General features: G+C 33.2%; 1 protein-coding gene across 11 annotated transcripts in view; it reads left to right on the top strand.

Annotated features, from left to right (window-relative positions):
* LOC125055885 (matrix metalloproteinase-14-like) overlaps positions 1 to 12166 on the top strand; it is a 31307-nt gene extending 19141 nt beyond the window's left edge. For 2 of the 11 annotated variants that reach the window (XM_047658559.1, XM_047658563.1), the window contains exons 4-15: positions 883 to 987; positions 1537 to 1705; positions 3142 to 3217; positions 5215 to 5292; positions 5769 to 5900; positions 6052 to 6223; positions 7469 to 7672; positions 8314 to 8570; positions 9012 to 9162; positions 10586 to 10749; positions 11315 to 11411; positions 11798 to 11842. In XM_047658559.1, coding sequence (XP_047514515.1) covers positions 883 to 987; positions 1537 to 1705; positions 3142 to 3217; positions 5215 to 5292; positions 5769 to 5900; positions 6052 to 6223; positions 7469 to 7672; positions 8314 to 8570; positions 9012 to 9162; positions 10586 to 10632 — 1391 coding nt within the window. In that variant the 3' untranslated portion in view covers positions 10633 to 10749; positions 11315 to 11411; positions 11798 to 11842. Of the gene's footprint in view, positions 1 to 882; positions 988 to 1536; positions 1706 to 3141; positions 3218 to 5214; positions 5293 to 5768; positions 5901 to 6051; positions 6224 to 7468; positions 7673 to 8313; positions 8571 to 9011; positions 9163 to 10585; positions 10750 to 11314; positions 11412 to 11797 lie in introns of all 11 variants that reach the window. The other 9 variants (XM_047658568.1, XM_047658565.1, XM_047658562.1 and 6 more) reach the window with 6 other exon arrangements.
* The last annotated feature ends 529 nt before the right edge of the window (positions 12167 to 12695 follow it).

Here is a 12695-nt window from a genome sequence, read left to right as displayed (position 1 = left end):
TTGAGTAATTAAAACTAACCAAAAATATATTGAAAAAAGAATTTAACTTACGTATTGTGCAATGAACATTATTTGATAAGTAAATACAATCGAAGCCTTCTTCGAAAATGTGTGTAACCTACAGATGAGTGAAAACCACAAAACGAAGTTAATCTTTTTTCAAGTACATAAAACGATGTAATGCTCTTTGAACCAACAAAGTACCTTGGCTGTAAGCCTGACGACAGAACATGATTTGCAGAATCGTCGGCATTGACAATGCAATTATATAGAGATACCTACACGCCTTGCAGAATAAATACCATACTATTACGTGTTTTGAACTTGAATCAAATCATACGTGGTTTGACGAGGAGCGTGCATATTGGCTTCTCAGTATTCCTGTGAATAAGTTTTAAAGCAAATTGAATAAATCTTGATGTGCTTTGATTACTTGAGTTAAAATACTATGTATGACATATTTCTTCGGCTAATCCGAGGAAATGACGTTATTAATTTTACTAATGAATTCTTATATCAAAACTTTCACCGTCGCTATTCACGTATCGACGCATCATGCGTTTCTTGCATTTGACCTTTGTACTTGTTGGGAAGATAATCATTGTTAAGAGCTTACTCAAAAAAAATATTAATTATAGAAACAGAAATGTGTACCATGAACTATCAGCGGTTACGAGATAAAGTACTACATTTATATTTTACGCTCTTTAAGTATTTAGCCATTTCAATATGATTTCCAAATATAAATTTATTCTTTAAATAAAGGATCTTATCCGTGTATTAATTACGTTATAAATATTGCGTCTAATACAATTGGTACTAATTTTTTTATAACTGTTAAGAATTATACAATTATAACTATTATAGTAATTAATTTTATAGGTGAACTGGATGATGAGACAATTAACGTGATGTCTTTACCAAGATGCGGTGTTCGTGATAAAGTGGGCTTTGGCGAAAGCCGAGCGAAGCGATACGCACTTCAAGGTAAGTCCGATATACACCAAGGGGGTTAGGCCCTCTAAGTGACATAATTCATATAGCTAGCACGTGGGGCTCAACCTCACTGAGACATCAATTTAATTCTATTATGTCTTCTATTTGTTTCTGAACGCCATTATTTTAAGTTTGTAGATGTACAATTTTTAAAACATATCATAGTGTTCTACCGTCGATCAATGGAATATATTAAATGCATTTTACTAACCCGTTTTGACAGGATATTTAAATCCTGCTTCAGTCCAAAACTTTAATTACAAATTTAACATTATATATCATGTGTGCCTGTGACAGTAATGGTCCCGGCACGAAATTTAAAAAGGCTGTTGATTGGTTCGCGCACGAACTTTTAAAAGAAATTATAAAAACTCACTTCTAACATCAAAGGTTCGTCTGCGGTAGATTGTAATTTCCTGGGTAGAAGTATTGTATGAAAGTTTTCTACTAGATTTTTAGTTTAATTTATTGTCTGACATTTCTGTATTTAAATTAATATTTATATTTTTCTATAAAATATCATGTTTTAAATAATTCCAGGCTCCAGATGGCGTGTGAAGAATCTAACATACAAGATCTCAAAGTACCCATCAAGGCTGAATCGCGCTGAAGTGGACGCGGAACTAGCAAAAGCTTTTTCTGTTTGGGCTGACTACACCGACCTAACATTTACTCAGAAAGGAAAAGGACAAGTACACATTGAAATAAGGTAATTTATTTATTTTTTTATTTGTATGAAGTTCTCAAAATTAAAATTTTTAGTTTTAATAAATAAAAAAAGTGTGGCACTCGAGAACTGCCGCGGTAAAGCTATTGAATAGCATTTTTTATAAACTTATGCAATATTATTATTTTTTTCACTCTACCAGACTCAGACTAACACGCCTATCCGATCACGCTAAACCGATGTGAGAAGCAGTATGCGTTCTGTCCCGTTCTAACGCGTATTGGCCGCACCTATATTACGTCATCGTGTGTTAGGTTTATTTCGTTACGGAATTTCTTGATTAGGTCGCCGCGCTCAAAGCCTGCGATAAAATCTATGCAATAGCTTAATAATTTACCTACATTCCAATGTATATAACAACCAAGATTTGGACTATAATTTTTTATTATGTAAAACTTTTGCCTTGATATTTTGAATATTACATATGAATAAGAACTAATCATACTTAATATTAATTATGAAATTATGGTTAACGATATAAAAATGTAGTTTTTGTAGAACATTTACAGTACAGTGGTATTTGTCATACAATATGAACACAAATTGTTTCGGTACAATGGTGATCAGCCTGGCGTAACACAAATGGCTGGCATTGAATGTCGTTTAGCTGTTTATGACAGCCCACATTAAATGTTGACCTTAATTTATTATTTTTGTAAGTACAGCCTTGCGATTCTGTAACTTACTTTTTGAACTCACACAGCGGTTTTCGCATCGGCGGTCGCTCTCAAATTAGTCGTGAAGCAGTCATTTTATGATTTGGCATTCTGATAAACAATAAACTACAAGCTCCCACCGTTTCAGAATGCCAAATCATAAAATGACTGCTTCACGACTGATTTGAGAGCGACCGCCGATGCGAAAACTGCTGTGTGAGTTCGAAAAGTGAGTTACAGAATCGCAGGGCAGTGCTGGTTACAAAACACTGGTAACACTACCTCCGGGTTTTTAAGGAGTAGTAAGTGACTAATGAAGCAAAATTTAAAATTACATTTTTTATAAATGATATGTTGGAGCTTTTAAGGCTATCTCGATATTTCCGTACACCACTATATATCTTAAATGACGCATACTAAGACTGACTCACTAGTTAACCAACACTTCTAGTTTAATTTATAACTTGAAGGTTACTTTCGTTATCTTAATACAAACTTTACTTCTTTAAAACTATTTAAATAATTGATTTAATCACAATGCAATAATATTATAAAGAGAAAAGTTTGGGACGTTTTAGGGGGTAATCTTTGGATCTACTAAATCGATTTTGAAAATTCTTATATCGTGGTGAGCTTTTCGCGAAAACAAGAATTGTTTTGTATGTGTAAGGCACATAAGGTATGATAAAATACTCAATCTGCTAAAAATAGTGCAAAAATAATTTGATATGCCTATCTAACTATTCGTTATCATTTCGTCAGGTTTGAGAAAGGTGAGCACGGAGATGGTGATCCATTCGACGGACCTGGTGGTACTCTTGCCCATGCCTATTTCCCTGTAAGTATATTTAGCAATTAAGAATAGAAAAATGTTATTTTACTAGTACTATACAAACAGTTATACTTTCTAGGGAAACATTTTATGGTTTAAAGCACTGTATTGTTTCGAATAAAAAAAATCTGGTAAAGAGCAGAGAATTTGTTTGAATGAACCTGCCCTGCCGCCTCGTGATTGAACGTTTCACAGAGCTTTATATGTAAATAAAAATTTTAACTAGTTTTTTATGTGATTTTATCGCATATACATTGCTATGGTAACGTGTAGCAAACAACAGCCTGCGTAAAGGGTTCAATAATGCAATTTTATATCATTTATCAACGGAAGTAACAGATTACTAAAGCAAAAAGAGAAATTTCATGTTATTGTAATTTACATAAATACTTAATATGTTTTTGGTCGATAGAGTATTTTTTTTTTTTTCCTTTATGGCTCTGGCACGGTTTGTGCATTAGCCGGTCAATAGAGTTAATGTTTTATTTGGAAATAATGTAAAGTATTCAACTCTCTAGTCCCGCTTTTATGGTTTTGTTTATAACGCACAAAATAGGTCATGAGAAAACATATATCTAGTAATAAAAACGAATTATCTCGTTTAATTGTGATTGGTCATCTTTTATCATAAACCGGCGTCTAATCAATTTTCTCAGGATTTGATTCTCGCCGAACCCATTTAAAATTATTTTAATTAAGCACAGTAATATGTCTAAAACCTATAAATTTGATTCTCCTGCGGCTTACAAGTCAAAACAAATGAACAACAATATTAAAAAATTATAAATACTTTGACTAGTGTCAAAGCCTAAATTGCGATTTGTTACTAACCAATTGAAGATTACACATTAAATTATTACACATTACATTACTTTAAATTATTGAAGTTATACTTCTTTTGGTGCGTTAGGGAAAAATGATGAGAGTAATTTTTTACTATGCGCGCACAGACCGTCACAAAAAGCCGACACCCGAATACCGTCACCGAGAATTTAGCATAGTCGACATTTAAAATAAAAATTGTCCATTTCTTTAATTATGTAGAAATAATTTTTTGTGATATAATATTTAAATAAACTTTATTTAACTAGATAAACTAATAATAACTAATAAAACTTTCAATGTATGAAATACCTTTTTTCTATTGTTATAGTAGTTTTTTTACAAATATAGAATAAGGCGAAAGATAAAATTTTTAAAAAGCTTTTGATCTTGTTACGCCTAAGAATTATAACTTTTAACGCGTGTACATAAGTGTACGTACACACACAAGTTTTTTTTACTGTATATTATACCTTATATTTACGAGAATGCATAGTAATGCGGTTGAGGTTTGGTAAACAGTTCCTCCAAGCTAATGGGAATATCCTTGACCAGTCTAGGACTGGCCGTCCCGAAGGCCCCGGTGGCTATTTTTTATGGCATCTCGCTATTGGCCGGAAGGGTGTTGACAGCTCAGCACGGGCTGTTTTTGCGGGCTCTGCCTATAGTTGAGAAGTGATAAATAAAAAATAAAAAAAAATGTTTATTAATTTTAAGTACAAATGCATTATACAATGTGTAAGATTTGGGAACTCTTTTAAATAAGAAATATCTGTGTCAGGGTTCCCAGCTCTTCCATAACAAACTTAAGTATTCCTTAAAATATATTTATATATAATTTAATTACATCATTTATTTTATTTTATTAACTTTTCAACTGTTATCAACACGCCTGAGTGCATCAGTGAGTGTGGGTGCAAATGTGTGAGTGAGTGAGTCAGTGAGTAAATGAAAAAAGTGTGTAACTACATACTAGGTCTCAAAAGCATCTCTAACACAGCGTAAGGTATGCTCAGAAGCCAGTCCTTTAGTCGTATCTTTAAACATCCTTAGTTATATACATCCTTAGCGGTCGGAAGTTATTCACGTTTCAGGGCAAGACGTCGCAGTGATTTGTAGCCATAGAATCTAGGTGTCGCTACAGTAATAATTTTCATTTGAAATATATTAATTTTGTACAGGTGTACGGTGGTGATGCTCATTTCGACGATGCTGAAGTGTGGTCTATCAATTCAAAACGAGGAACAAATCTTTTCCAAGTAAGATTAAATATTAATAATATAAATGTATCACCAAAGTAATTTAAAAAAAGTTTACAATATAATTAAGATATTCAATATATGTTTTCTTTTGAATTATCTTTCTTCCTAATTCGATATCTATTTTTCAATGATTTTATTTACCGCCTCACCAAATTTTGATCAGGGTTATTGAATTGTTTAGTTTCATTTGGGATATTTTTCATATTTTTGTAAAAGGTGTACCATATACTTAATGTAAAATACGCCTATACATTTTTAATTTCAGTCATAGCAAAACTATTTTGCTATTGTGAAGGATTTAGGGCACTTTTGCTAATTATGGCATTTCTATGGCGCTTTGTTAGTCAGTTGTTTTTCTTAGTTATAGTATCAATTACTAAGAAAAAATTGAACTGAATAGTGTTATGTTATTATAAACAAATTAGCTGACTGGACCCCCTGGACTAAAACCATATTTATTCCGAACTCTACAGGTAGCCGCCCACGAATTTGGTCACTCGCTGGGTCTTTCCCACAGCGATGTAAGATCAGCTCTCATGGCACCCTTCTATAGGGGCTATGACCCCGCCTTCCAGTTGGACCAAGATGATATTCAGGGTATTCAGGTATAAATTTATTGATTTGTTATGTATGTTATTTACATGTTTACTTAAACGTGCATGAAAGTTTACATTAAAAATTTACAAGTATATTAGAACATAATAATTAAAAAAAAATATCGTACGAAGACTACAGGAATTAATATAATAATTTCAGGCTTTGTACGGGCACAAATCCCAAATCGACATCGGAGGTGGTTTCTCCCAAAACCCCAAAATTCCTCGCGCTACAACTCAACAGCCGGCATCAGAAGATCCCGCTTTATGTTCCGACCCCAGCTTTGACACCATCTTCAACTCCGCTGACGGTGCAACATTTATCTTCAAAGGTAAGCAACTCGATTGCAATTCCACGGATTTAAATTTCTTTAAAGTTCAAGTAGGTACATTGTTATCGTAATAATATAATTTTTTATTAGGCAAACAGAAATCTGTTAACATTTCTACATCTCATTGATTACTTTAGGTAAATACGTACCTTGAGGAGATATTCCTTAAAGTAATAAAATATTGTTTCGCCAGAAATTTTGCCTAAGATGTCATTTAATAGGACTTGGATAAAAATCTAATTTATTTATACTTATTTGGTTAACAAAACATAGAAACTTAACTTCCTTAGGGAAAACCCGAATCCTCTAAAAAAAAAACTCTAGCTTACTTTTATCTCAAGTAGTACCTGTCATAATTATATTTTAACAATTAAACACAGTAAATAATGTACGAAAAATTAAAATAAATAGATAAAAAGTCTATCGTTTAAAATCAAAACGAAAATAATAGAAGATTTTTATCATGAACGGTGACAAATAGATAAGGAAAATGGGGTTAAGTTGTGTTGAAACATATTTGCATTGGTATTTAGTGAGCTAGAATTATTTCAAGTGTAACTTTTTACACTTAACACTTATCAATATTGATTATATTTGCTATGTTCGAATCAATTGTATCCTGGAGGTTTTATTTATTTATATACACTTACTTTAAACTATAGATATTGAGCCTTATCTATCAATTATAAATGCCAGTAGTCATGTATTCTAATACCATTGTACACAAATCTATTTTTTTCTATATCTCAATTAACACTCTCCACCTGTATATCTTCGGGAAAGAATCTTACCTGAATGGATGGGTAATCCCTTCACTTTGGGTGGACCTAAGACAGACAGACAAGATTCATTTAAGACGACCTCAAGGTCGAATCTTAGCCCTAAATTTGACTACCGTATGTCAGAAACGTATTGAATTGCCATTCGTAAAGCTAAGACTCTGTACAAACCTTTAATTCGACGATGTCTACCAGGTACAGAACTAATTATGAAGAACAACATTATGAAGAAGTGAGACCTTAATTTGGCAACATTCGCAGTGGAAACTCGAGCTCATGCCTTTCAGGGAGACAGTGACTAGATACAATAAAATAGACACAGAAAGACTCCGCAGTGAGGCTATGGAATATTTCTTTCTCTCTCTACCCGCTTAGTTCAAAAACAATACTCACGTCCTAATCTCCATTGTTTCCGAGACTTATTAGTTCTAAAAAAGTTCGTTTTATAACATTAAATATTGTTTAGGCGAACACTATTGGAAGCTAACAGAAAACGGAGTAGCAGCTGGATATCCTCGCCTCATCTCTCGGGCATGGCCTGGTCTCCCTGGCAACATCGATGCTGCCTTCACATACAAGAACGGAAAAACCTATTTCTTCAAGGGATCTAAGTACTGGAGGTATAACGGACAGAAAGTGGACGGTGATTATCCCAAGGACATTAGTGAAGGTAAGTTAAATCTGATTTCATGCTTTTATCTATGGATTAAATAAAAATTTAAGCAAGTTTTTTTGTTAATTCATACAAATCACCAACACAATTTAAAAGACTTCTTTCTTACATTAAGGATCATACCTTAGTTTGTGGTCAACCCCACTTATCAACAAATATATATATTATGTATAAACACAATCTAACGACAATAATAACCTTAATACTTTATCAAAAAGATTATTTATATATTGTTTTAACAAATAGAAGACAAGAATTGTGTAGTTAATTACAGACTGTAAGTAGTGTTATTGGACACTTAGGTTTATTTGTTTTTTTTTTTTTTAATATTATCATAAGCAAACTAGGCTACATTGTTATGTATAGTGTCGTAATTACGTACAAAATGTATAGTATATAATATATACACACTTTATTACCTTATACAAAAACATACATATAAAAAAAAATAAAAAAGCAGGTCCTTATTCCTTATCATAAAGGTCCTTATTAGGTGACAAAATTTTCACTTTGTCACCTAATATTTCGTCAATAAAAAAAGCTAAATAATTTTAATTTTACTATAGACAACAACTAACAATAAAACCTAGCAAAAAAATCTTGCCAACGTTTACTTTATCCATTTAAATTTCTTCCAGGCTTCACAGGTATTCCAGATAACATAGATGCAGCTTTAGTCTGGTCTGGTAACGGCAAGATTTACTTCTACAAAGGCTCCAAGTTCTGGAGATTCGACCCAGCGCAACGGCCACCAGTTAAATCGACATATCCAAAGCCCTTGTCCAATTGGGAGGGAATACCGGACAATGTGGACGCGGCACTGCAGTATACTAACGGATACACGTACTTCTTCAAGGGTGGCACGTACTGGCGGTTCAATGATAGGACTTTCAGCGTAAGTATTTTTCTAAAGTCTTTAGTTCTAAATAATTGAATGTGTACTGAGTGTTATATCCGTTTCGTTTAATAAATGAAAAAAAAATACAAATAACTTACAGTACATTCCTGTTATTCATAAATCAAATAAATCTCTCTTTCAAACTAATTTCTCGCTTTTAACTGTAGTACTCTTTCGTTTCTTTCTGACGAATTGTGTTTATGTTATGATGAAAAGAGACAGATGAGTTCTTAAAACGGGCTTTACACTAATATAAATATATTTATAAATAAAGTTGCTCTACGGTCGTTTCCGAAAAACTGTGTTTTGTTGACTGTGCAAGAGTTCTCAAGATAATAAAATTAAAAATAGATACTGTTTGTTTATTTTCATGTTTTTTAAAGTATCGTGTATTTATTAAAGTATGCTTTAATTATTTTTATTCAAATGTCGTTCCAGGTGGACAAAGACGAACCAGCGTTCCCCAGGTCAACAGGTTACTGGTGGCTGGGCTGCAGCAGCGCCCCACGAGGGACTATCGGAGGTAACGCAAGACTCACAGTTCCACCCGCTGATGATGAAGACGTCGGAGATATACTCTTCGACGCAGGTATGTTCCGGCGTCCAGGTGCCTTACACACGAAAGACAATTTTCTTAATACACATAATAACATTTAACCGCCACACACCACATATAGTTAATATAAAAACAATTTCAACAGATATTTACAAAGCTACTAGGTTCTATATAAAAACTAGTTTTTTTGCAATTTTCTATAGTCTATCAAACATGCGTTTGATTGAAAATTTTACGACTCGTAGCTAATACGAGCGGATATAAAACGGGATGTAATGTCCGGATTTTCAAATTAATTGTCGTAATTGCTATGAGCCGTTGTCTATGGGACACCAAATTTGTTTTCCGAATATAAGTTAAATATGAGTGGTAATCAGATATACAACCCGGGCTAATAAATCAGATCTCAAAATGTATGTCATAACTTAGGGTCCTTTAAAAAAAGAGCATAGCAATTCTGAGGAGACCGGCAGCGCACTTGCGAGCCTTCTGATATTGTGAGTGTCCATGGGTGGCGGCTATCACTTAACGTCAGTTGACCCTCCTGCCCTTTTGCCTCCTGTTACATTAAAAAAAGTTATACATTACTGCAGCATTAAACTTAAAATCGACTTTGTTGAATTTAAAATTACGAAGTATTTTTGAAAATTCAATAATTACCATATAAATATAACAAAGACACACAAAAGGACACAGATAATAATTAGGACCGTGACCAACGCCACTGTATTTTGGATGAGTCCGCTTTGTCTTGTGTCTTATACCTTGTGTTCCAACTATTAGATTAGTCTATGTCAATATGTGTTCCTCTCTTTTCAGCGTTTCTCTTTGTCATAACCATTTTCAACTTTTAACCCGCGACAAGTCGCTAATAACAATTTTATGAATTTGCTACTAACCGCTTAATAACAGCTCTAACATATATTTAAAATGCTACAGCCGACTTCAAACTTAAAAAAAATTGGGGAGCCCTTTTGAGGCTATTATATCCAGTTACTTTTACTACACTATCTAGTTTAATTGATGCAATTTTTTTTATCCTATAAACTCTCATACTCTAGAATCCTACAAGTACATCCGGACTTGGGTATAGGACCATTTGGCATGTATACCCGTTATATATATTAAAAATACGACGTATACATGTAAATATTTCTGGCGAAATGGTACCTTTGAAGTCGGTTAAATTATTAAATTATGTCGCTTTCGCTTAAGCAGTGGTTGATGGTTGGTCCATCGAAACGGATAAATTGGCTTCTGGGCGCCTACGAACATACCTGAGAGAATTTAGACGTAAAGTTATATTGTATTAAAAGCACAAATGCTTTGTGCACAAAGCACAGCTCAAATTCACTTACAAACTTGTATATTATTGTTATATTTGTTATAAGTGCACAGTGCTATCACGATGACACATTGTGGTCGTTACAATTTGTGTTTTGTGTTTGTCTTTTAGGTGTAAAATCATCCGCTCCCAGATCGTTCTTCTGGTTCAGGAAATAAGTGGATGTTCCTGATATGTACATAAAAATAAAAGACTCAATTAGTTGTAGGGGAAATGAATACCAGTGAGATTAATTAGCGGGGAATTTTTACCAGATGTCATGTCACGCGTTCTGTGTACGTTTTTTTACCTCACTTTTGCATGATAGTTAAGTTTGCTTTGCTTCCTAGATTTATCGGCATGCTTGGGGTTACTTTGAGCTTGTATCATGTCATATATTGGCGTATAAGGACGTAGTTATGCAAATTAAATGTACGTGTAGATAGTAATTAGTATGGCTTTAGTTCAAAATAAATTGAAGAATTATTTAACTTTTATTGACAGTAAAAAAAGTATTAAAAACATATTAAATTATATTCATATACCTACAAGTTTCGTTGGGTAGCACCGATTAACCCAAGATACACGTGATGAATGCATAGTTTTTAAAAGTGTGACTAACAAGAAAGCATGTATTTACTGTTGTAAGTTTTTACTATAGTATATTTTACCAGAACAGTATGATAAATTTATTATTATATAAACATAAATATATAAAATAATACCATAATACTAAAACACATTTTAATTGTAAATATAGAAAATGCACGTTTTAATACAAGTAGCGTGAATTGGGGTCCAAAGTAGTTAGGTGGTTTTGGCAACTCATAGACAGACTGCTAAACCAATTTAATGTTTCAGTGGTCCACGTACAGTCAGATGGCGCTAGAGTGTAGTATGTACGGAATATTAGGGGGACAAACAAACGTCCTCCGTTGCGCCATCATTCACTCGCATCGTAGGTTTATTTTCATTTCTTTTGCTTCCGCTGATCGCGGTTTTTTTGCATTTTCACCACTCATTTGTATCATTTACTTCACAATAGGATAGACTGAGAAATGGCTGTCAAAATATATAAAGAAAAGGTATATTTTGGGACTGAAATATTTAAAATTAGAATGTAAAACAAAAGACGAAGCGATGTCGTGCTTCGTTTCATTGTGAGTTGTCAACGGAACAGCCGATTGCATGTATTGTACTAAAGATGACAAATCACAATCAAACGCGCCAACGTCTTTTATTTTTCCTTCGTAGCCTAAGTCAGTTTTATAAGCGTTTTACTTAGTCTATTCTTAATGTAAGGATTGATTCAGATATGTTGTTAATTTTTCGTGTATTGGACAGATGGAGGTCATGATGGGGCTGGAAATAGCGGATTCGTGGCGAATTCCAATATCTGGACTCTGGTTCTGGCTCTGGCGGTAGCGCTATGCTCTCGTTCCGCCTAGCACTGCTGCCAGACTGTCTCTGTGTGTTCATGTCTTCTGCCAAGTGATCAATGCAACTGTCAAGTGTCAAGCGTCACTAGTGTATCAAACGCGTTCGATATATTGTGTATAGCGAATGCCGTGCCGTGATGAGTGCGAACTTTTTTATATTGATGCGTGAACAATAATTTAATAAAAGTCATAGTTTTTATACTTAATAAATAGATGATGTAAGCTCGAGTGTGATATTGACGTTAGTAATTTTGTATTAAACCATTTAAATGACTGTTTTGGTTTTATTTAATTATAGAAGGTAAATAATAGCCGTGATTGTATTTTAATAGGTTTATTTAACATTTTACATTATGTTTTTGAATAAGGTAATAAAGAGTAAATAAATAAATTAAGAAGAAATAAACCTGATTTTGAGATGGCAATTTTTTTTGGCATTAGTACTGCTGCTGTTGGGAATATATATTTTGTTACATGGGTAAATTTTGTTTATGAATTATGGAAAGAATAGATATTTGGCCTAGTCGCTCACTGGTTGATTATTATATGCCAGATTTATTTAAGCAATAATATCTAGACTCAGACTAACTCGCCTAGAGACAGACTATCTAGGCGAGTCTGATAGATTGAATTAATTTATCAAAGAAAAAACTTGAATTAATAACAAAGAAAAAAAAAATACTGCATAAATAAATAATTATAATTGCATAAGTTGAAAAAAAAATGATGCAATAGCTTTACCGCGGCAGTCCCAGAGTGCCACACGTTTTTTGAAGTTATACTTATTTAGGCGCGTTATGAAA

The sequence above is a fragment of the Pieris napi genome, chromosome 14 (assembly GCF_905475465.1).
Source record: "Pieris napi chromosome 14, ilPieNapi1.2, whole genome shotgun sequence".
NCBI classification, from domain to species: Eukaryota; Metazoa; Arthropoda; class Insecta; order Lepidoptera; family Pieridae; genus Pieris; species Pieris napi.
Note: the sequence above shows the minus strand (reverse complement) of the source record. Positions and strands in the feature narration are given on the sequence as shown.